We start from the raw sequence: 26,201 nt of genomic DNA on the forward strand, positions 1-26,201 counted from the left end.
TAATCAACTTTTAAAACGAAATAGGTCTCACAGATATGAATATATACCAACGTGTTACTCTTAAAAATGAAATTTCTGAAGGATGCATTATTTGTCGTAAAAGACATTGCTCTTTAAACACAGGCGTTGTCCATCTACCGCCACCTATACGCAAAATAGCAAAAACCTTGAAATCCTTCACAAACATCGAATGCAGTTTTAAATTAATTCTTACCTGTAGGAGAGCACATTTTAGAAGACGATGTTATACATTTATTATTGAACCAGCTTTTGCAATACAAAAGGCAGGGCAGGGGGATTAAAGAAGTCCATTGCACTACTTGATAAAGTATTACTAGTAATAACTCTCATACAAAATGTACAAATGTTTGTTAAAAATTTCATCAACAGCCTTCAAATGATTTTGGTTACCCACATAATACATCATGTAACTACCAATGGTGTTTCATATAAAAATAAAAAAACTCGCATGGAGGGGGGAAAAAAAAAGTAAGCAAAATGCAATAAATCATAACATTTTAGGGAAGCCTTAAATAGAGACTGAGGTAATTGCTAGTGTACCAAGCAACAACAAAAAAAACTATTCAAAGACACAATGGATACATCCAGTTACCTTTGACCACACAGGGCAAAAAAAAAAAATAATATCCTGCTTTCCCATGGATGACATGATACAGAAGAAACTTCCAGAGTTCATTATTTTTGTTCTTTTTTGTAAAACTACATTTGCTCCACCCTATTATGATTACACTGTGTCGTAGAAGTTGTACTGCAACTAACATAAAAAAAAAAAAAAAATTCACATCACCTCTGATGCACCTGTGCATTCTATGTAAGGCCTTCATTTGGTTGTCACACTGAGACAAATAACGTGATAAATAGTGATGAGTTACATCATAAAGCCTTTCCTGTGTCCGGGGTGAATGAGTTACATTATGCCTTACAGAGATCATGTGTGTGTGTGTGCGCACATACAGGAAGACAGAAACACACACACAGGCGTGCTTACAGACAGTAAAGTACATTATTATTCGCCGTTGGAAAGTCGGTCTTCTTCAGCATTCAGTCACAGTGCAACATATTTTTCCCACCCCATACAAATTGATCTCCCACCGAGGAATGCCGAGGAACACAGACAGAAATGTAATTAACCGACGAGTTTGGAGGAGCGTCTCCAAACATTCCACTAGAATAGCACACATAAACTCAGACTGACATTACCCCTGTAAATTTGTTCCGACAATGACATGGAAGCTTTCAAAATAAGTCTTTCCTGTTCAAGTGGAAGTGTGGTGTCTCTGAGTCTGCTGTGCATACGTGTTTTCAAAAGGCCATTTATTGTAAAAAAAAAAAAAAGAGTGTGCACACAAGGCAGAACAGAGTGGAGGGCACAGTAGTCCCAAGATGGAACAATCAGTAGAAAGTTGGACTGTTTATTTTCCTCTTGCATGTGCGACAAAGGAATACTGGTCCCGTGAATGTCCATGATGATGCACCCAAAAGGGAGCGTCAATGTCTATTGGGGTCACTCAGAATCCCGTTGAACCGCCGATGCGTCAGCTCGACAGATAGGACAAGTCCGGTTAGCCTGGACAAAAGACAGAATAATACAATTAAAAAAGCTGGTCCAGACCAGTTTTACATTAGGAGAAAAGCTTTAAAAACTTATTGCAGGAACACTATGATTAGCTCCCTTCCAACTTAACCCCAGCATGGACATTATTCATCTCATCGTCAGCGTCTCGTGTTGGGTGGAAACGAGAAGTTGGTACATTTTAAGCATATTGAAATCTTGACTCACCTTAAGCCACTTGTCCACGCACTTGGCATGGAACTCATGATTGCACGGTAGGACTCTTAAGAGCTGGCGAGACTCAAAGTCACACATACAGACCACACATCTGGAAGACAAGGTTGGAGCATGTCACACCATGAGAAGAAGAGTTATTCAGCACGAGTGCTAGCGGAGACACGAGACGATACACAAGATTGCGTCTATGAGTCGAGATGAGATTTTAACTTTACTTTTAAGAGAGTACAATTACAAATATTACGACTGTCAATAATAGCGCATTAACAGCAGAAACAATTTTATCTAATTAATGACGTTAAAATTTTAGTGTCTAATGTTCTTTTATAACTTAACACATCAACAGCAGTGTAATTCCAGCACCATATATTATGTATCTTTAACTCACAAACAAATCTATAGTCCTACTTGGAACGACACTCTCATTGTCACAGGACAACAGTGAGGTACATTCAGGGGCACTCGGAAAATTGTCTTTATTTAGAGTGTATGATATTCTGCAGTGAGTGTGCAGATATTCTTATCGCTGACTATCGTAACTCATACCGCGGAAGTACATTTTCCTACATTTAAGTATGCTTGGAAAGCACATCTACTGAAAACAGTTCAACTTGAAGATATCTGTGATGTCTTTGAACGCAACCCATCGTGGCTATGACAAGGTTAAAGTATGTCTCAGATGTTTTGCTACTGTTTAAGAGGCTGGTGGTTTAGATTTTCAGACATGTGTAGTATCTTTTAAAATGATACAGTAAACCTCGGATATATCGGACTCGGATATATCGGAAATTCGCTCACAACGGACAGATAAAAAAGAACCGATTTTTCTGTAATGCATTTCCAATAAAAATTCATTGCATATATCGGATTTTTTATAACGGATTTCGCCTATTTCGGACAAAATCTCCAGTCCCGTTCCAATGCATTTCCATTAAATTTCCCTCGCATATATCGGATGGCCGCATCGTGGCGCTCCGATTCGCCGAATCGTGACAGGCCGCTATACGACGTCATTTGCAGCGTTTGCAGCGTTGCCTGCACGTCCAGGTACATTGGAAACATAGTCAAGGAAGTGCCTTTTTATAACGGATAAAATCCGATTTACGCATATACTGGATATAAATCCGATATATGCGTAAAACGGACATTTTCCGGTATACGCATATAACGGATTTCGCTTATATCGGACAAAACCAGTGGGAACAATTGAATCCGATATATCCGAGGTTTACTGTATACATTTTCTGTTGATTTGGAGCTGTTAATAGATGCAAATATATAACATTTTGTCCTGTCATTTATCTTTTTGTTAAAAAAAATACAGTAATGGGGAATATTTCACACATAGTTCAGATGGTGATTAATCGTGATTAATTTGTAAACTGATTAATTTCATTACAATTTTGAATTAAGCATTTGACATCCCTATAAACATAAGACAGTATATTGCAATCTACTAAATTAATTTCTACTATGTTACACCCTTGCACTCTTTGTGTATGTTACCACTTCCACCCACCGAGTGAACCCTCAAAAAAAGGAAAACCGGCATAGAGTTCATTTGAATTTATTCTCTGATTAATTATTCATTCATTCATTCATTTTCTACCGCTTATCCTCACAAGGGTTGCGGGGGGTGCTGGAGCCTATCCCAGCTGTCTTCAAGCGAGAGGCGGGGTACACCCTGGACTGGTCGCCAGCCAATCACAGGACACATATAGACAAACAACCATTCACACTCACATTCATACCTATGGACAATTTGGAGTCGCTAATTAACCTAGCATGTTTTTGGAATGTGGGAGGAAACCGGAGTACCCGGAGAAAACCCACGCATGCACGGGGAGAACATGCAAACTCCACACAGAGATGGCCGAGGGTGGAATTGAACCCTGGTCTCCTAGCTGTGAGGTCTGCGCGCTAACTAGACCGCCGTGCCGCCCTGTGATTAATTAATCGATTGCAAATTAATTGCAAATCTTGTGACAAAAGATCTTGCGACGCCCCTAACAAGTGCATTGATTTTAGGTACTCACAGTGTTTGCTCAGACTGATGGTTGTTGGGGTTGAACCTGTACGATGGGAGCTGTTCTATGTCTGCCTTAGTAAGACCGCGTGGCTTGGCCTCTCCTAGACGCTCAGCAAGGTTCAGCAAGGCCTGGAAGTTGCACATACAGTAAGAGGGTCAATGTTTAGAAAATACTCATGAATGAACCACTTCATTTCCACAGGTAACATCATAGAAAGACGTTTTGGTGTGGATTCACAACTACCTCATAATTCTCCACCTCTCCATCATCCACATCCAGCTCTAGACTGATGGTGGGAGCTACATTTGGTGGGACGGGAAGCATGGACCTTGGTTGAAAAGAAGAGTAATGTAATTGTTTTCTTCTCGTTTTCTTCCCTGAATGGATCGATCAGAAGTTAAATTACTTACAAGAAGTAAGGCAGGAAGCTGGGATGGTAGCTTGAAGATGGCACAGCCTGCTGGGAGCGGTAGCGCCGGCTGGTGAAACGCCGAGGCATGAAGTGGGGATATGGCTGATAACGAGACGGGACGAGAGAGAGAAAAACTGAAAACTGATTCCTCATGATTCTGACCAAAATTACACAGAGAGTAATGAAACACTGGAGCGGCGCGTGAGCGGGTCATGTTGTGTTCCTCAAACCCATCCCGTTCTTCCCCTTAATCCATATCCACTGACTGCTTCTTTCGGCCACTTCAGGGACCGATTTATAATTGTCTGCCGCAGAACCCGACCTTGGATACCAAGCTCCTTCTGCATCTTGACGATGGAAGCCAAAAATCCTCTGCATGCCACTTCAACTGGATAGATATTCCATTCCATTCTCCTTGCTGCGTGTGTGCAATTTCTTACGCTCAATGGGATTGATGTCTGACGTATACAGATTTCGGTGAAGGTTACCAAGTCTGGCCTAAGAGTGGTGGCTCCCATCGCCGGTGGAAATATTAGATTCTGATTTGGTTGGAGGATGGTTTGATGCCATTCTGGAAATGGCTGCTCCAAGGGGTAAAAATTGATGGTCACTGCTTACTCTGAAGAGCCGCGCCAGACTCTTTAGGACCTGATTGTGCCTCCAGGTGTCACAGCCTTCTATGAGGCTGGTCTTACAACTGGTCAGAATATGTTGTGTAATATTGTTTGGAAGTGGGAGCACATCATGGGTAGCGCTGATGGTGAAGCTGATGTTTTGTCTCCATTTCCAAGAGCTCTGGCCAGCTGACGTTTCTTCTGTCTAAGCCTTCCCACGTCATACATCCTTGCACGTCCTTGCTTGGTAAGAAAGACAACCTTGCAATCCACTTTATTTTCTTCCAGGCCCACTTGGCATACTTGACGTACCACGTGGTGCATGCTACATAGTGGTCATGTCATCCATATATATATATATTAGGTGGAAGGCGGATCTTGTTCGTAATTTGTTTACCCCACCCCTTTTGAGGCCTTGATGATGATGATGATGAAAGTACTAAATGAACACACTCACCATTGTGAAGAGTTCCTGTGACAGGTGGTCGTGGTGTGAAAGAAAGTGGAGTGGTGTGGATGGCGGCAGGGTAGCCGCAGGCTGGTGGTGGTGGTGGTGATGGTGGTGGTGATGTGCGTAGCTGAAGCCTCCACCAACTGACAACTGCTCTCCTAGAAGCTCTACCTCGTTTTCGATTCTCTGCAAGGGCTGAGAAAAAAAAAACAATAGAAATCCTTGAAACATAATAGAAATAATCAAGAATGACTCGTTAAAAAAGTGTCAATGTATTACCGATCGTGGCTGTTGCGTTTGGAAAGGCAAGAACTGGCCGTGGGGATGGAGGTGAGTCGGGTGATGAGAGAGATGGGGTGGAGGGGGAAGAAGGAACTGAGGGTCGCTGGACAGTAGGGAAGGAAAGGCATAGGGTACGGGCAAATGCTGCATTGAACATGCCTGCAACATCTGAAAAAAAGAAGGTGAGGGGAGGGAAAAAAAACCATTTTTTTATTAGCACAAAATCCTGATGTACCATATCCTGCCACAAGATGGCACCAAAGTCAAACAAGACTTTGCATTGCCATGTTCTATAGTAGTTTAAGTATTGCAGACTTAAATTCTCCTAAATAAACAGCACCCACACTCCCACAGTCCACTGTGCTCTCACCGGGTGGTAGTGTTGTCCAGTGCTGAAGACCACACTGCAGGCAGGAACTTGTTGTTGTGTAGAGCAGCTGGGGGGAAGGTGACCATTGCACAGTGGTGCTGCAAGGCCATGAGGTGCAACTGGAGTCACGGTATAGGAGACGGGTACACTGCCTTGCTGGAGCTGGAGATAAGCCATGGAACAGTTAAGGAATGAACGCACGGACACGCCAACATAAGCAGATGTGAGGCATACCTGTTCATGTAAATCCATGACCATGGCATCTTGCGGCGACGTTGCATGATGCTGTTGCTGCTGCTGATGATGATGATTATGGTGGGAATGTGCAGCCGGGTGCAGTAGCCGTGGGGACATGGTGGGAGGATGGAAAGCTCTGGGATCCTCTGAACCAGTTGCAGGTGTGGGGGGCTGACTGTAGGTGCTGGGGGTGTGTGTTGGGTAGGTCTGGTGCAACGACGGATGCGAGCCGTGGTGCAAGTTTTCGTCATGGAAATCTGTTGGCGCAGGTACTTGAGGAGAGGGGTGATGAGGAGGCAAGTGGCGAGGAGCTCTCGAGATGCGGCCACGCTGACGTCTGGCTGGGGGGCTGGGAGGAGGATCACATTTAGGAATCATTTATGCCATTTATGTCCATGACGTCGATTGCGAGCTACCTGTCGATCGCGATGGTAGTGTGGTTCGATAGCGTGCGTCACCCACATAAACTTTGTAGATGTCATGTGACATCACTCATCTGAAATCAAGCGCCCCTACTGATTCGCTCTTGTGTAAGTGGTGAACAGATGTCTCCAGCAAAATGGATATTGAAGTTTCATTTTTATTATTATAGATTATACAAATAAACTTAACTCGGCTGTAAGCGGCAGATACAAAAATTATGCATTCATCTGTAGCGGCTAGTTATATAGAAATCAAATTAATTAGTTTTGGTGGCTGTGTTTGTTTTCTACACTTTTGTATCTAAAACTACGATTTCAATCTGCTCATTGTTGAAACCAGTTGCCTCGACTTTGGCTGCATTGTATTTTGGATAAAGTCTGATAGTAAATGCTAACTGGATGTATGTGTGTATATTATATATATATATATATATATATGCACACACATTATATTTAAACAGATATGTGTAAGAGGTGCAGTATATAATTCCGTCTTGTAACTAAAGTGTGTGCACCCTTTTACATATTGATGAAAAATGTACATACGTAAATACTCCCATTTCTAAATATACAAAAAAATATATTCTCTATGTTTATACTAGGAGGTAGATCTTTGGGATGTGGTCATTTTAAATTTAGTTCTCAAGCCGGAAAAGTGTGAGCACCCCTGACTTACGCCGTTTTAACAGAAGGAATAAATAGAAATCTGTAAGGTGGTACCTGCGTCTGTGGCGCGCAGGCGTGAGAGATCTCTCTTGGTGGTAGTGTGTGTGGGGGTGAGATGGTCTCCTGCTTGGAGGTCCCGACTCCCAGGGGCGGATGGGGGGAGAAGGGGTGGACGGTGGTGAGGCGGAAGAGGTTAGCTGCTCCAAGACAGCTTGGCCGGAGAGCCTCTGGCGCTTTGGACTGGGGCTTTCTTCACTCTGGGGAGGGAGGGAGGGGTAAAAAAAAAAAGTGGTTGGGTTGTTGCCGTTAGTGACCCGTAGCGCTCCAAATCAAATCCATTTCACTGTGCTCTCCCATCCCTCTGGCCGACAATCCGTACAACTGCTGAGACACTAAGCGTCTTTGTGACTCATGGTATTTCCTGTATGTGCACACCTCTCTATGTTGGTGCTTCTATGTGCATGTGTGTGCGTGCGCAAGAGCGTGGGCACATTACACCATCAGTGCTCAGAGGCCCTCGGGGTTCAGAGTCACTTCCTCTTGCAGTGAGGAAATGCAAGAGGCAAGACAGGCTCTCACAGGCCCCATAAGGGAGTCATTCATACACACCCTCAACTGGATGGCTCGTCTTTCTCAAAAGAGAAGACAAAAAGACAGCGACACATGACACTCACACGCCTGTTGCGTACGCACACACACACACACAAATACCGAGTAGTCGTCCAGGTTGAGAATATAAATGGTCAGTCAGCAACACTATCAAGTCATCAGTGACTCACGTCACTTACTGTAAGGCAGTGACTCTCACTTTTGGAGCAACAGTCACACAAGTTCATGTGTCAGCGCAGAGTCATCCCGCCAGTGCATGAGCCAGGCAGCAATTGCGGTAGAACTACTGTCGTACTTACTGTGTTACTTCGAATATAGTGGAACCTCTGAGGCCATACAATTTGACACAGTTTGAACCACTGTTATGAGGTCATGATCTCAGCATTAAATAAAGTACGCCTGTGTATTATTTGTCTTTTGGTAGCTTTTTTTTTTTTTTAAACAATTCACCGACCTCAACATGAGGAATTAATAGAACAACAGAAGAAGAAAATATACAAAATAAACACCAGAAGTTATGCCCAGAAGTTGCGTCTAGCCGTCTCAGCAGTTGTATGAATTGTTGGCCAGAAGGATGGGAGAGCACAGGCCTCCATAAGTCTCTGGTTATCAAAGTTATGGTAGTGTTTTATTGTTTCACAATTTTTCCCATGTACACTTATGTATAGTCTGACCAGTAGAGTATTCCACTTTTCCGTGAGTGCCCCAGGTGTCACATGTTTGATCACATGAACAAACAAAAAAAAAAAATGTGGGCTGGCAAGTTTGACATATACCCCTCACCACCTCTTCCTCAACCCCTGCTTACACCTCTACCCCCTTCATGGGAGAGACACATTGGTAAAGTGTGATAAAAAAATGACTCAGCAGCTGTGGCTTAACACACACACACACACACACGCACATGCGCGCACACAACTCAACAACCTTGAGAGCAGTGTGAAAGCTAAAAGGAAACAGCTGGAGAGCAGGCTGCAGAAACACACACACACAACACACACAACACACACAGTTATGGAAACGCCTGCAGACATACAGTCACACATGGACAGCTGCCACTGTTTGTGTTCTCCAGCCTGTAAAGAACAATACCTACTGAACCTGCTTGGAGGCTCGCTGCGCTGTTCGAACAAGCCTGAACTGAATGTATTGTCAGTTTAGAGCGGGGGTCAGGAACCTTTATTATCAAGAGAGCCATTTTGCCCCCCCTCGCCCACGCAAGAAAAATTGTATGGAGCTGCAAAACATAATAGCTTATAAGCTTTAAAAAGCTTCCTTAATGTCACAATAGAATATAACATAGGTAGAGTGTACATGTGTAACAGATGCCAACCAATGGGGTTATAAATGATAGCACTTTTGTTAAACCTCACGACTGGAGGCCCCAAAAAATGTGCAGCACAGTGAACCGACAGCCTCTCCCTTTTAGTTCACTGTGTAACGCTGCTCGAACCAGTGGACTGGCAGGCGAAAAAACGACTTCCTCTGCCTTCTTCGCAGTCATCCAAAGGCCAGTCAGAACTCAGCCATGCATTCACAGTCTTACAGGAAGATGGATATTTTAATGGTTAAAAAAAAAAAAAGTGCATTAATAAGGGGGCCACAACAACGAGGCTGTAGAGCCACAAGTTGCCGACCCCTAGAGTCAAATACGCAGCAGTGTTGTGACAGTCACCCATCAGTTGAGAGCTAAGCTTGACCAGCCTATGGCAAATGTAGATGGTAAATATTGGTAAAATATTCATTTTCTACCACGAGGGTCGCAGGGGTGCTGGAGCCTATCCCAGCTGTCTTTGTGCAAAAGGCGGGGTGCACCCTGGACTGGTGGCCAGCCAATCACAGGGCACATATAGACAAACAATTATTGTTTGTAACATGGGGAAAACATGCCAACTCTACACAGGGATGACCGAGGGTGGAATCGAACTCGGGTCTCCTAGCTGTGTGGCCTGTGCGCTAACCACTCGTCCGTCGTGCAGCCCTACGTAAAGACATATTACACCCAAATACATACTGTCATGCATTCAGTTTATTCCTAGTAAAATGTAGGGTTGTACATCTGTAAGATGCAAAAACAAACAAACAAAAAAATAATTCAATATAGCCACACAGTGTACAAATTTTAAATTCACTTTTTTTGCTACTCTCTCTGCACTGCTCCCTGCCCGAGTACCTGGCCCCTCCCCCTCACACACAAACACACAGACCAGCGAGGTGCAATTCTTCCTGTTTCTCTCACTCGACTGCAGCAGAGAAATGGTGAGACAAATAGCGAAAGAAACTTCATGTTTTTACACCATGGTAAGCTGTGACCTTGTAAAAACAATATAGAACACAGGAACACAGAACGTTCCATTTTTTTCCACGCAAGTTTTCAAGAACGTGTTACAGGGCTTTAACATCATGCAAGTTGCATCTCTGGGAGATAAACAAACACAGGAGCAACTCGTTTCACTTGTCCACCATTATCTAATATAAGACTATTATACAGCGTTTAAAAGTGAAATAAGGATATACACAGCTTCAGCCATGCTTCACTTCATACTTCCATGCTGGATTTACAGGGTCTCATTTATTCACAAGTTAATGCCTTCGTTAAATTATTTTTCTTAAATGTAATCCATTTAGTTGGAATTTTCTATGTTTTGAAACCAGTTACATTTTTACATAAAATGGAGTTTGGTCCCCTGTGTTAAGTCTAGTAACATGGTGCATGTTTGGGTTATTATTTTCTTCGTAGTCTACTTTTTCCCCACTTTAATGTTTGCGTCAGCATTTGTTTTTGAGCTGTTTGCAAATATTTTTTTGTAATTTTGCCCAACATTCACAATCCTTACGTGACAATCCTTTGTGTGCATTATGACAAGAAAATGAGTTACTATGAGCTAGCTAACAATGCACATCATTGGGACACACCTATTTCGACTATGAAGCCCTCTATTAAAATTCTCTAACAATATTGAATCGTTTTATATACATACTTGATGATAACATGTAATAGTTACAATGTCTTGCTGTATTTTGTTGAAAACACTATTGAAACTTTTTTCGTATTGATACTTCCGTCAACAACCACAGCATAGATACAGCGACAACACTGACGATGTCTGCTCTCATTGGGATGGCAGAGTCTTCCAGCACAAGACTTGTCCTCCAGTCCTCAGGTAAAAAAATGCTAACGGCAAACGAGCATCTTGTTTCGTCTTTGTAGTGCAATTGAGCGCTAGGTGTCCACTATTCCATCTGTGAATGTCACCGAGGTGAGAGGCGAGCCGGGCGTCATGTTAGTCCGCCAGATAAATATATTTTTTCCATATTAGCTGCTAAGATAAAATTTCGTAACTTGGTTATACGTACAAGGCAGTTTTGTAAATGTAAATTAATTTTTTTGTGAGGGCTTTAGTGTCAAAATAGGTATTCCCATGACGTCCATTGTTAACTAGCTCATGTGAACTTTTGTCTCGTGCTAGAATGCATAAAAAGGGAAATAAATATACGTTTGTGATTCACATAAGGATTGTGAGCAAAATTTCCCAAAAAGTGCAGTTCCCCTTTAAGTGTAACATAACACCAGACACCAACAAATAGTCTCAAATAACCAACAAAACCCATTCAACAGCAAATAACCCCCCCAAAAAAGAGCACTTTTTGTGACAGCAGGTCAACGCAAGTGAGGCTAAAATAATAAAAGCGCAGTGTGAAGCACTGAGGCAGAGGTCCAGGCTGTCATTGGTGTTACTTGGTGTGGGTGGAGATGTGCAGATCTGTAGTGGGTGGCATCTCCAATGACAGAACATTTTTTATAGCTTTGCTACTTTGTTTGTAATGGTTGTCTTGCCTGTTTAAAGAGACTCTTGTTTCCTTGCAAAACACAAACCAGTACCAGGGGAGGGACACAGAATGACTCTTTTAGGGAACAAACTCACTTTAAAAAAAATTCTTCTTGTACTGTGCATGTGTCACACTGCAAAATAGTCTCACAAGGTGCTACAATATCTGTATGTACATGTCCTGGGAACAGTTTGTAATTGAGGTTTTAAGTCATTACACAAAGACACTGAATTGTCTTCAAAACAAAGAAGTAAAACAGAAATTCAGGGGGGAAATGAGACCATGCTCTTCTGCAGTGGCCTTTTAATATATTCTAGTCGCATTATCTATTAAGTATGCAGGCAACACTGTAGGAAAACTATAAAGTACTCTCACTGTCCCACTTTTAATTTCTCCTCCAATAGCACTGTGCGACACCTCTAAATAGTCCACATATATTAAAAGTTAAAGAAACTTTAGAAACTCAAATCAGATCAACATATTAGAAAACATTTTGCGATATAGTGAGAAGGCGCAGCAAATAGGATTTCCAAATCAGCTTTTTTGGCCTCCGATACAATTACAAGACTACCGTGAGTGCAGCACGATTGCACTAAAGATTGAACGTTAGCTTAATTTTTTCGATATTTATTTAAATATACTATTTTATTTCAGCGGTTATCGTAATGTATAAGATTGTTTACATTTTAATAAAACTTTATATGCATATTTGGCTTTAACTTATGTCTAAACACACTTTGTGGATGTGAGTTTTGGTCCATATCCCCCAGCATTAGTTCAAGTATTTTCCCCAAAGATCTTGGGGATCATCAATTAATTAATCTCATTAATCTCAGTTATGGTTTAACGGGGGGAACATCAATTTGTCAACACCGGGTCATGTTGGTTTGGATTTAATAATAAGTATCATTTAAAAACTGCATTTTGTGTTAAATTCTGTTGTCATTTACTAATATTTAAATTTATTTGATGATCTTAAACATTGAAATGTGACAAACATGCAAAATAAATAAATCAGGAAGGATGCACTTTCACGCCACTGTAGATATGTGCTTACAGTATAATATTGTTGCCAATACTACCAAAGTGTGCAATATTATTTTATTACAGTTGATATGTATTAAGATATCTACAGAAGCCACTCGCATTCAACCCCCACACTCAAATCTCCATGTGCCTCTAAACCCCCCCCCCCCCCCCCTCTTCCTATTCCAAGCTTGCCCCAACCCCAAAACCCCTGGGACATCCACTGTGCCCATTTTCATATCCAAGCAAGACTCTTCCATCCCAAGCCTGAGATTCCTGTCCTTCCCCCTGCCACACACACACACACACTCCCAATCCCTACTAGACAACCCCCATCTCTCCCACCACCGGTATAACACCAGATAAGCTCAACTCTGCTACAGTCTCCCCCATAGTCTTGCTCCCTCCCCCCCTTTGCTACATCTGCCTGTCCTGTCCGAGACCCCGGCCTGAAATCTGAGGGGACAAGTCAAGAGGTTTTTAGATAACACACACACACACACACACACTATTGCCCATTAGTATGAAAGTTTGATGGGCCTGTCCGACAATGTTAGGGGGAGGGAAGTGTTGTCAGACAAAGAGTGTGTGTGTGTGTGTGTGTGTGTGTGTGTGTGTGTGTGTGTGTGTGTGTGTGCGCGTGTGTGTGTGTGTGTGTGTGTGCGCATCTTCCAGCAATAGGGCTTAACGTGGCCTTATGTTGTACCAGAACTCTCTCGTGCTCACACATGCACGGCATACACACGTCTGGTCTAAACACGTCTCCACTGGTCCCAAAATGCCAGGGTAGGTACATGAAGGAAAAAGAACAACAATGTTCCTTACAGAACATCTTAGAAACACTACTACACTGGGGTGATAGTACAGCACATTCTTCTGTATGAGGACCACACACACACACACACACACACACACACACACACACACACACACTCCACTCATTGCTTTCGCTGCGTCCACATTCAGTTGAGAACAAACATCAGGCATGAAAGATATCCTGAAGCATGAGAAGAGACACACCCTACCCTACCCTACCATGTTCTGCTTGGCTATGTCCACACTGGCATACATGGGCTTACTGTAGCAGGCAGCTGTTGAGACATCGCTGTCAGTGCAGATAGCCAAATTAGAATGAATGCCAAGACACACCTTCCAAATAGCACAAGGTCCAAGTTGACAGTCTTAAAAAAAAAATTGTGGGTGTAGCGCACTAAGCAAATGTGGTTATTTGCTTGAACAGAATCATTAATATTTACAGGTATGCTTCCACAAACACCTCTACCTTCTCCCCCCACTCATTCTCTTTCTATTAACAAGATTTCAAAGCACATTTTGTTTCATCTGCCACTGTTTCTCCCTTCCTTCCCTTCTCTCACTCTAAGCAAGCCCCACAGCTGGAGGTGAAATCATTAGCAAAACCCCCTCCCTGCTTTTGGCCTTGTGTCCCTCCCCCCCCCCTCCCCTGCAAGCTCTTTGCAACACCTCAGCATCCTGCCTCCCTTCCTCTTCTCCACTCCTTTGCAACTCATTTGCTTGCTTTTAATATACAGCTTCGGGTACATTATTATTATATGCATATTAAAAAGAGCTACAAACCTAAACTACAGCACACATGTACAATAAGACGACATTTGTTTTACAGAGCAGAAAAAAAACAGACATCCAATGTTTCAAGAAAATGCACTGTTTTCCATATACAGGCAATGTTGTTCTGACTGAAAATGCAGTAATTTGTCACAACGATGTACAACAACTTTTTGTCCTCCAAGACTAAACTATCTTTCGAATACCCTTGGCTGGCATATGAAATATGCAATGTGCGAATGAAGACTTTAGCACTTGCTTGAGAGAACGCATTAGAAGCACATGCAGTACTTCTGTGCTGTGTTCTGTGATTGTCATATCGACGTAATGTACTTGCCTGTGTCCTGACTAAATAACCAATTGTCTTCCATTTCACAGACTACTGTTCTCTGAAATACTGATATCGGATATCCGTCTGATATCAACATTATCGACCTGCATCTAAAAACTCTGATATCAGTACTCTGATACAAGCAGACTCGCGCTTCTATCCAGCAGCGCCCGGATAGAGCCCATGTGATCACAACTATAACATGTGCTAATGTGCTATCGGAAACGACGGAGTGGCAAACCCCATCTTTGGACAAGTACCACGCTATTGCAGAGAAGCAGTGAAGTTCATCACAACCAACTCCTGCGTTCATCCCAAGCCGCACCATTAAAAAATGATCTTCGCAAGACCACACAGACACCTCCCTCCCCTGTTGACGACTATTGTTCTCTGAGTAGTATCAACTCATCAACCCTTTTCTAACATCACACATGGCGAAATCAGTTATACTTATTCATACGATTTGTGACAATATTGGATTGATGCATTGCTGCAATATCGCTATTGTTTAGGAAGGTAAAGCATCGTCTCGAGGCACCGCTACAAAATGCTGTTGTGATGTAAAAGCAAAAAAGAAGAAACAAATTGCGCTTCCATTTTGTGGTTGTTGCTGAAACACACCCATTCAATGTTAGGGAGGTACATCTTTTAAAAATTACAGTTTTATAAATGAGTGGGATGCAAATAAGCCTGTCACAAGGCATTTTGCTAGACAATTGTGTACAAATTACTGCTGATAAAAATTATTACTGTCAACATTATTGATTATTTTTTCATTAATATAATGACAATATATGGCAGCTTTTCGTTTTTTGTGTGGACAAGCGACCCACCTCTTTCGGAAAACAATAATGTCATCAACCTGTTGCAGTCACGTGGCCAGAAGTGAGCTTTGACGACATCAAATCTGAATATTCGGCACGACTGACCCCAGTTGACATTTTCCTGATATTTTGTTGTTCTAAACTCCAAAATGACTTGAAATGAAGTAATTCCACTTTGTCATAAGTCTACATGAGCGTTGGAATGCGGAAGACAGATTTATGTTATTTCTTCTTCTGTGGTTTAGTGTGTCACATGTTTCCATCTGCGTGTGCCTTGTGTATTACATAGTTTTCAACCAGTGATCCGTTCCCGTTTGGATGAAATTACGTATTTACTAATCCGGCACAGTGTGAATGCAAATTGTTTTCAACCCGCCAATAAATACAAATTCTCAGGACTGACTCGCAGGAGGGTTCACTCACGCCGCTCATTCCACTATACAACCAATATACCGGGTGTTGTCATCCAGTCTGTTTGGTAGCGAGCGAGAGGAGGAAAACAAACACGCATGCACACTTCGATATATCGAGGCCAGCAAAATGATTGAGTTTGTTGTTATTTATCATACTTTTAATTTATTTAACTAAAATAATAAAAAGGTGAGTGGCTTACCTTGTCACTCTCCTCTCCGTATGCATGTTCTGGGTGGCAGTGGTACGACCCACCTGAGGCTCCTAAAAATGAGGAAAGAAGAATTTAAACCCAATTTTCATACATTTATAAAATGCCATACAGTACATGTGTGGTGTGGCTTTATGGTAAGATGTAAAATGTACTTCTACATATCATGAAGGGAAGATGGTGAGACCATTTGTTGAAACTGATAGCGCTGTCATAGCCAAGCACTGTGGGGGGTCTCTTGTTTATCTCCATCTACAGATGTACATTTAATCCTTTTGTTGTTATTGTTCTCATGCAGGGTTAGAATAATACCGTAGGCCACAGCAATGAAAAAAACAAAACATGTTTGTGCAAAATGTCTATTTGTGGTGCACCAAAGTGACAAACACATATGGCATAGTCTTGCTTGAGATCAGAGACACTGGAGACGCATGCGCATCCGTACACACATGAAAAATACAAACAATAATCCCAGATTAGAAGAGCTTTCTGATGATAAACGGGAGTTGCATCATGGCTAAGACTTTTACTCTTTTGTTTTTATCCACAATTCTTTCATCTTTTCACTGTCTTGGTTGTCTATTCAGTATAGCTAGTTTTTTTTTCCCCACTTTGTCATGAGTGCGCCTTTTGCTGGGGACGCCCTCACCACAGATGGTGGCATTAGTACGGTCCAAGGGTAAGCACTCCCAAGGGCACTCCACACAAGGCCACCTTTACTATATAAATTGAGAACTAAAAAAGGAATACATACAAAAAAAAATGTCTATGAAAAAAACTGTTTATTTTGGTTTGCTGATTTTTTTTCCTGTTCACAGTGCTCCTCTGAAGAAAATCCATGATTGAAAACAAAGGAGGAGGGGGGGTGCAGAGGCTGTCTGAGTGAGGGTTTGAACCACTGAATTTGTCAAGCCTTAAAAGAGCTTTCCATCAGAAAAAAAGAAAAAGTAAATGAATGGAAAAAGGTTGAGGTAAGTAAACAGTAACAGTGTACAGCAAACCAACTAAAAGCCCATTTCTATTGAGATGATTTGGGGAAGGTGGTGACTGGTGATGTATTCACGGGATCGAGCCGCTGCATAGCACTCTTGCGCGGAACACTCATTCACCAATCACAATGGGCGAAAATCTCACTCGCTTCTTGAATAAGGTCTTGCTTGCACATTGTCAGAGTCCGGTAAATAGAGTCAGAGGGCAGTCATTCAGTCGCAGCCACCCTCGGAAGCACAACAGAGGAGTTGGAGTACAGGTTTAAAATGTTTGGATGACATCATGTCCCTGTTGGATGAACACGGACTGCATACTTCACACACTTTAGCTTCTCTGCTACGAGTCTGTAGATGGTCGGTAGTATAGTGGGATTATGCTATGGATTCATTTAGAATCAGTGAATTCAATTTTTACATTCGACTGTCTGATGTCTATGTTATCCACAAATAGGAGCTGCTTGTGAGAAACACGCACCAGTGTGTTCCAATTGAGAAAAACACACTTCATCCTGCCAGCTACCGGCACAAAGTCAGTTTAGCCGGTACCAACTGTGTGTGTGAAACGAGTTGGCCACCGGCAAGCCAATTCTTGACAGCGTTTCTACCAGTTGGCACTCATTTGCAGCAGAAAAACAAGGATTGTTTTCACAAAGATTATACAAAAGTGTCCAATCTCGGAGAAATGACAGCGCCGAGTGTTGACACAGACATCTTGCGCTGCGCTACAAGTGTGATGTGAACTCATACAGGTTCAAGGAATGGGAAACGTGTGATACAAGCAAAGGACAACGTGGAGGAAGAGATGGAGAGGACAAAAAGCACAAAAGACAAATGACGGTTGAGGAGGGAAAGGATGAGTTGAGGGGAAAAATCCAAGACTGAAACGAGTTAAGCAAAGAGAAGAGAAGAGGGCACAGGGTGGGGGTTGTGGCTTCCCCCCTTGACTGCTATTGATTTTCTGTAAGCCTCAGAGTGCATCAGCTATTTCTATCCATTTCCTTCACCTCTCCTCCCTTTTTCATTCCTCTCTGGCCCCTCTGCTCTTCCCCTCAGACGTACTTCTTGCACACACACACACACCCCCCGACTCGCACTCCCCCATCACTTCATCACCCTCCCTCCCTGACACCAGCCCCCTTCCCTATCTGCCATCCTGTCTCTCTCTCTTATGCATCCCTGCCGCTTTATCTCACAGCATCCACATTTTCATGCTTTTCCCTATCACATCATCTGTGTCCATGATCTTCACGGACCCTCTCTCCTGCAGCCTCCCGCCATTAAAATGCCCCTCTCTCTAATGTCAGTGACAGGCAGTAGATAATTGGTAGCCAGAAAGGGTCAGATATTCTCAATAGCCATGATACAAAGCTGTGGGAAATCCCTTCCACCTGCGCTACGGTCTATCACGGAGCTCTGGTTACATTTTATTCAATGTTCTTATTTTTTCAGTTTTTATTGTTGTGAAGCACCATAGGGATGTTGTAAGGTGCTATGCAAATAAACTTCTATTTCATGTAATGCTTTATACAGTATGGTCCATTTGAATTTGAATTCTACGTGGTGAAAAGTCACTTATCGTGGTCGGGTCTGGAACCAAATAACCGCGAAACCTGCATGTTCAATCTCAGAGATCAACCTTTACAAATATAATTAGAATGTCACAAAGTAGAGCGCAGAGTGAATGGTGCCAATTTGGACCGTTGACCCTCAGGGATACCCCCCACCTGCATATGCATGCATTAACACATTCACTGAAATGAAAGCAAATATGGTCAAAATGCGGACAAAAGTACATAATCTTTGCCAATTTTTCTATCCATCACTTGTGCCTAATGAAGCATCCCATAGACTCACCAACTTGATCATTCTACAACGACAAATTAGACTGAAAATGACCTGCAGTATTTGCATCTCACATTTCATGGAAAATAACGAACACATGTCAAGGTGCACTTCACACCCTGGCACAAAACAGAATTGAGTAGCAAGCTAGCATACAAGCTCAAAATAGGCAGCCAAGTAACGCCTGCCCAGCCATTACCTGCCTAACAGTTAATCTCACCTTCTGCATTTCCTCTGCATCAGCCGTCCCCAGTCTTTTTGGACCCACCGACTGTGGCTCGCGTTGCCACAAATCTCCAGCGGACGAGTGGAGTGGGGTGGGGTGGCTGCCCACGGACCGATACCGGTTGTTGGGGCCCACGCCCTACATAATTGCCCAACATTTATTCTTTACCGATACTTTAGCGAATCCAGTTTACAACTGCTGAGTAATTATGCAATCTGCTATACACCAAGAACAAAAAGATAAAATGGGTGTTTAAATAAACAATTTATTCTTGCATACAGCAACATTATGTCAAATTTCTCCTCCAAAACCACTTCCTTGATGAAGCAGCAACAACTGCTACTACAAATACTAAGCTTTTGAAGAAATGGCATCTATCTGAAAAGCCGACGTGAGCTATAGCTACCTGTCTGACAACATTGAGTGTCCCAGTGTCAACTAAATTCTCTTAGTTGATTAGATTTGCACTGGCGTGTCCCTTTCATAACTTATTGCATGTCATCCATCATTGTTCTCTCACTTCACCCTCTGTCAGGTTGTTGAGTAAAGTGCAGGCCCAAGACAGTTTCTACAGTTATGTAATTCAAATGAAAATATTAGTATTTGTAATTCAAATGTGAGGAATGTGTGCGATGTTTACGGAGCTCCTGTTGTGGTCCTCGTTAAAAGGAAAAGCAACCTATCACATTGCTAATAGATGGTCCCCATTGCAAGAGTGGAAAAACCTGCTTTAAAAAACTGCTGAAAATGACGGACTTGCGATGTCCAGTAAGACTTTCAAGTCATTATTATTTACATAACCAGATCTAATGTATGTATATACAAATGTACAAGGTAGTTAGACAGCTGCGAAGCCTGATGCAGTTGACAGGTTGGCAGTCCTGCCACAAAATAAGGATGTGCCTGTGTCTCATTTTTATTTTTGAGTTGCGGACATTTTTAAATGTCCTCTTGAACAGGCACTCCATATTTTGTTATTTTGTTAATAGCAGCTAATAGCTGTTAATAGCAACTTTATTTTAGCAGCAGGGCACGTATAGACAAACAACCATTCGAGCATATTTGTCCTAACATGAGGAAACCCACGCATGGGGAGAACATGCCAACTCCAAGCAGAGATTCAAACTCAGGTCTTCCCGATCTCCTGACAGTGTGGCCATCATGCTAACCACTAGATCACTGTGCGGCCAACATGTGCATGGGAATATGGTGAGCCTTCCCTAATTAGTCAAGTTGCAAAATCACAATCAATCTCCTCCATTTAACAATTATACATGCCTTTCCGTGCAACAAAACTTCCTGTCTCCGTTCTCTATACAATCCGTGATGTCTGTTGCCACTTCCGGCAAATCATTTTCAACTCCCGCTCTTTCCCTAATCATAGTATCCTAACCTCTTCAGGGCTGAACAGTTTTATTTTGCATCTTCATCTCAATTAAAAAGGTTGCTCCCCTTTGGAAGAGCTTGGCACTAATCATTCCGTCGTTCCATTATTATCCCCGACTTTGGCACCTCTTTTACATTCACCTCGCCTTAACCCACGCACTGCAATTTTCCACTAACTCTGGTTCTCTTTCTTTCTCCCCCTTGGCTTAAGGCTTTTTAGTGACCTTTGGCAGTCACTCCGTCACGTCTAAAAGAGTTCTTTTCTCCCCAACCAGATCGCAGCCCAAACCTTGGACCTGGGGCTAATGTAGGGCTGTTTTTTCCGTTGGAATTTTTTAGAATTCTGTTGACCTTCTACACTTATCTTACCAATGTAGAGTGTGTGGACAATGTTGCAGAATATTTCAGAAACAAATGTGGTTTCACTAACTCTTCGAATGGGATGTCAGTTTCTGCACACATTCCTACAAAATCCTCAACAAATTAATGTCCACACTTGTGGTTAAGGAAGACTTAGTAAACAAGCAGTAAAACACAACACAGTGTAAATTTGTAGACAGGTCTGACAAAACACCAAACTATCGCAATGGTTTTACCTTATCATGGATTATCTCGATTTTTTTCATTATATTTAATTGTATCTGTAAAATTTCATATTTGGAAATTTGTTCACTTTATTTTGTATCCATTAATTATAACCAAATCATACCATATCAACAACAAAATGATTTAGATTACAATTTTATTTTCCCCATTGGTGACTCACTCAGTTCACCACCTGTGGGTCCAGGGGGATCACTGCATAAAAAAACCTATCAACTTCACTGACATTATGTCCATTTCACGCATTTAACAGTAGATTTCGTTTATATTGGCCAATTACGCAATCATAGGGTCATTCACCTTCTCTCCCATGACTGTTGCTGACCAACCAAGATGCTTTGTTGTTTATTGAAAGTGATAACGGGAACCCTGGCTACATGGTCAACCCAAGCAAAGGAGATTTTCTTTTCCAAACAAGAGGGGGTTGCCTGGACGACAAGACAAAGGAAAGTACAAAACAGAGTACATGTTTCCAATTCTGTTGCAGGCAGAAGGATGGAGCGGATAGGCACAGAGTGGTGGGATAAAGGTAGAGAAAGTGGCACAAGGGTCTCTCCCTCTGCTGCTCCAGGCAGTCCATTAGGATGATCTTTCCATTAGACAAATGTGCAGGAGGAGGCCAACATAAATAGAGCAGAGGGGTACAGAGAGGGTTGCTTGAACCAAAGGGGACTAAGAGATGACTGTGGTGAAGAATGGTGCAGAATTGGGATGACCAGCTGAGAAAAATGTTCTTAAACATTTGGACTACTGCTGCGGCTGCTAGAAGCATTTGTTCCGTGTTCTAATCCATTTCACTTTGGATCTTGTATTCCAGGCAAAAAAGGCATGGACAATTGTTAATCATCCAAAATGGGAGGTAAAGTTATATACAAAAATGACAATAAACCAGAAATAGAGCAAAACGTATCACACTATATGAAAGGAGAATTGGCGTCAAAAGGGTTTGAAATAACTGAGACGAAGGGAGGGAATTACATTAAATGACATTAGCTTTCGTGCAACCACACAGGACAGGACTAAGTATTTCTGCTTTTCTCTCACTGAAACAACTTACCACTGAAAAGTTAGGTAATAAGTAAGTACCAATATGACTTTAAAATAAAAACACAGCTATTTTAACTTCATGCCAAAGTGCATTTCATCCTAGCAAAACATTTCATTGGTTACTGCTGCTGGGGCGTTGCAATGCTGCCTCTGTCAATCAAAGGAGCCCAGAGGGAGACTGACGTCATTGCAGTACCCCGGCAGAAATAATGCAGTGTTGTAACTGGCTTGGTTATGACGTGCCAGGCGGCCTATGTGGTATTTGTTGTAGCGTGCAACAATCACACCAAAGGGTCGTGTTTGAGATTACAGTGTCACTATGAATCCTAAAACAATAAGATGGGTTTTCATGACAAATTGCTTGCTAAAAAAAACAAAAAACGATTGCTGTCACTCTTCTTCAACTGTGTAATGTGCATATGCTGTATGGCAAATAGGTAATTATTTAAAAAAAACAACAACTTTTGTGTGGATTGTTTTGCCTATATTTTTTGTACTATTACTATTTGTACTATGAATACATGGGAAATAAATTGTTCAATAATTTTATCACTTCAAGATACCAAAATTAGGCATTATACTCATACCATCATTAGACAGTATACAAAAGGAATAAATTCTGAATTTACCACTTATTATAAACAACTACTAAGAGTTGAAGCAAATATTCTTTGACTCTTTGTGAGCTACCCAAAATCACTGTGATAGTATCATAGTATCATAAGGCTGGATGGACATACTATGTTTGTATTGATTAAACAACCACACACGATGTTTTGAGGACAATGCAAAATTAGTTGGACAAAAAGAGAGCAAAATTGTTCAGTGACACTTGAAAATTAGTACGTATTCCATGAGCATGATAGCCACTTCCCCATGTGGGACAAAAACGGGCTACAAACTAACCGCATTGCCTTTTCTTTTCTTTTTTTTTAAACTAAGTCACATGCACAATGTCTCAAACAGTCTCACAAAGTCTCAAACAATGCAGAACGATGAGTGAATTCAAGAAACAATACGAGCGGTTGATGTTTGCTAAATACAAGGATGAACCAGTCATGATGTGTTATATGTATCACTATATTGACTGTTAGTGTGGTACCCATTATATGGTCATATAAGCTCATACTTCGGTATGTGTCAAAAAAATGAATAAAACTAATAAAACAATTTAAAAAAAATAAATAAATACAAATTAAAAATTATATGAGAAAGACAGGAAGTGAACAAATGTAACAGTTACTGATTGTAAAAGTACCAGATGGAGGGGTAGGATTTAATAAGCTTTGCTTATTCCTTTTGGACATGTGGAACTGTGAATTGATTATGTGATGCACTCAATTGTAACCTGATGCATGTTCAAATAAAATTAAACCATTACCATTATCACATTTGGAATCTGAAGACGAGAAGCTCGGCGAATAATCCTAGCTAGCTGGCTGGTTAGCTGCTGCCATTGAGAGCTAGGCAAAATGTGTAAAGAAAGATGCGAGAAAAGTCAAACACCAATAGGTTTGACAAGGGTAGTGATCAAACACACGGGCATCAGATGGCATAGCCCGTGTCAAGCTGTCAAAGTGAAACCATTGACGTTTTACAAACTAGCAATGATTCTGGAAACAACACGGGACCGAGTGCGTCCCTTGTCGGCTCAATACGGGCATTAGCAACACGACGTGAAACGGCACGTGCACATTCATGTCATGTTTGTGTTGCCAGGACGTGTCACGTCGCCGCCCGTTTTGAAAGGCATTTATCGTCAAATGCCAATACATGTTTCTTTCCGGAAATCGTCCGGTACCAATTGGTGGCCCATCGATTGGAGCATCCCTACTTAGAATAATTGTATTGGGGTTTTATATCAGCGCTAAATAAGCTCCCTGGACATGCATTTTGCATTGTGCACAGAGCTGTCAGTGTCACAGAGAGTACTTGTGGCCAATTTTTAGCATACTCCTCACACCACAATATCAGTGAATAGTATTATTTTTGTGTATATGTCACTTTCTTTACTTTGCTTTGAGTTAATGTGTTTTGAATCTGGTTCCCGGAAAGTGTTCTTGTCCTGACATCATAGCCAAGATGGTACTGGACTGTACTGTACCTAAACCTGGTCTTGAGTTAGCTGCAGTATAAAGAGAAGAGTCTAACGAAACATTCTACTTGTACACATTGATTGAGATACTAAACTGTTTACCTTCAGCCGGGATGCGGTGAGCACCAGGAACCGAGTGAAGTCTCTGGATGACCGGAGAGGCGTTACTTCCCGGGGCTCGCTGCTGGTTCTCTGCGTGGCTGCTGTGAGCCCCAAGTGGAAAGCAACCACCGGCACCGTGCGGCTGCTGGTTAGTTCCTATGACTCCGCTGCCAGTAATTCCATTCCCACCATTATACTGCTGGTAATATCCAGATCGAGAACGTGATCGAGTCCTAGGGGGCTCCATTGCCATTTGGTGGCCGTGGAGGGAGTGGAAAAGAAAGGAGGAGGACGCGGCTGGAGACTGCGGTGGAGGACTGTTGATGGATGCGGGCTGTAGGCTCCGTGTGCTGCTGTGGCTGTAACTGTAGCCCCCGACTCCTCTGCCCCCCTCCACGCCCCCGTACTCTGTTCGCTCCGGTGACTCCGCGGCCCCCGCCTCATCGAATAAATCAGCCCCTTTAGGGACCGGCTCCGGGGTGGAGGGCAGTCGGGGGTAAACTCTGGGCTCTTGAGTCGTTGGCTGTCCAGTGGCTGCGATTGGCATTTCCTTTCTGGGGATTTCCTTGGTTTCCTCTCTTCTTTTTTTTTTTTTTTTGCGTTTGACTGCTTTGCACTCAGAGGATGCTTGTAGGCGTATAGGCACTGATTAAAATGAAAAATATATATACAGTTCAGTTGAGCTGCAGCACAACATCTATTACTTAAACAACATCTATTACTTTCCCCGGGTGTATATCTAAAGCAGAGTGACGCTTACAGAAAAATCTAGGAATGCAGAGATACCACTTTGATATTTTTATATAAAATATTTCTGGCTAAAATGGCTATGTATCTTGAAACATAAGCCTTTGTGTTATGATGAATTAGTCTCAATATTTGCACTTATTTTCACTTCTACTTACATTAAGTTATTCTATGCCCGCCCCCTTTTTAAAAAAAAAACTGTGGGCCAATAATAAAGCAACGGCGTGCCGCAAATGGCCCTCGGGCCGCACTATGGACACCACTGACATATTGAATTCGGGTTCGTCAGCTACAAGAGGTTGGGGTCGACTTAAACGACAACTCACCACCTCCTTTGAGGTAAAATGACAAAGCAAGCAACTTTAAACACATTAAAAACACATATTAGCTACTATATGTAGCCATTCTCACTCGGCTAATGTTTGATGTATGTGCGCGGAACGTAGTGTGTGGTAAAGGTCCTTTTTACCACACAAGAAAACACACGGTGGCACTTTTCAATCCCGGTTAATATCCGAATTGAGTTAGGAACAACTTTGACCACTTTTGTAATAATTTAAACTTGTTTCAACCCGCCTGCGTAATTCCGCTCGCTAGCTTGAAAAGCTATAGCAACCCCCTCCTCCTCCGACAACGACCAACACACAAGCGAAGAGGAGAAAATCCAGTTGCTTGCCACCCACGCCTAGAATACCTTTAAAATGCGTGGTTGTGAGTGGAAAAATAATGAAATTCGTAAGAATAAAAACTTTATCAGCGTTGACTTTGCCAGCCGGTCCTGTTTCTCCTCGGAGCCAGAAACAGCAAAGGAGGGTGGGATTTTTTTTTTTTTGTTAAAGTGACCAATCTACAATTACAAACGCAGAACCTATGCTAAAATAAGCACTGTTCAGGGTTTAAGATGTTCTCTAAAATGTTAGAGTTTTTAACTTACCGGTAATGTGAGCACACGTTGCTCCCAATCTGTCGATATTAGAGCATGTGTGTGTGAGCTCTCGGTGTCAGCGTGAAATGTGACAGAACCTTCTACGCTCAAGTTGGAT

The 26,201-nt window shown here is 42.2% G+C and overlaps 1 protein-coding gene across 1 annotated transcript; it reads right to left on the reverse strand.

Annotated features, from left to right (window-relative positions):
• Positions 1-232: 232 nt before the first annotated feature.
• LOC131132012 (E3 ubiquitin-protein ligase RNF38-like) lies at positions 233-26,201 on the reverse strand. The gene is made up of 13 exons (XM_058077191.1): positions 26,093-26,201; positions 24,412-25,056; positions 16,113-16,174; positions 7,349-7,551; positions 6,204-6,555; positions 5,970-6,131; positions 5,597-5,767; positions 5,324-5,512; positions 4,251-4,354; positions 4,084-4,168; positions 3,847-3,968; positions 1,802-1,901; positions 233-1,588 (listed from the first exon to the last, which is right to left on the reverse strand). The coding sequence occupies exons 2-13, from the start codon at positions 24,956-24,958 to the stop codon at positions 1,526-1,528; spliced, it is 2,160 nt and encodes a 719-aa protein (XP_057933174.1). The 5' UTR covers positions 24,959-25,056; positions 26,093-26,201; the 3' UTR covers positions 233-1,525.

This window comes from Doryrhamphus excisus, chromosome 1, assembly GCF_030265055.1.
Source record: "Doryrhamphus excisus isolate RoL2022-K1 chromosome 1, RoL_Dexc_1.0, whole genome shotgun sequence".
NCBI classification, from domain to species: Eukaryota; Metazoa; Chordata; class Actinopteri; order Syngnathiformes; family Syngnathidae; genus Doryrhamphus; species Doryrhamphus excisus.

Excerpts from the sequence above, each read along its gene's own strand:
- LOC131132012 (XM_058077191.1), bottom strand. The coding sequence starts at position 24,958 with ATGCCAATCGCAGCCACTGGACAGCCAACGACTCAAGAGCCCAGAGTT. Across the intron at positions 7,552-16,112 it reads ACGGAGAGGAGAGTGACAAG|AGTGAAGAAAGCCCCAGTCC; the intron begins GTAAGCCACTCA and ends CTCCCTCCCCAG. Across the intron at positions 5,513-5,596 it reads AAACGCAACAGCCACGATCG|CCCTTGCAGAGAATCGAAAA; the intron begins GTAATACATTGA and ends TTTTTTTCTCAG.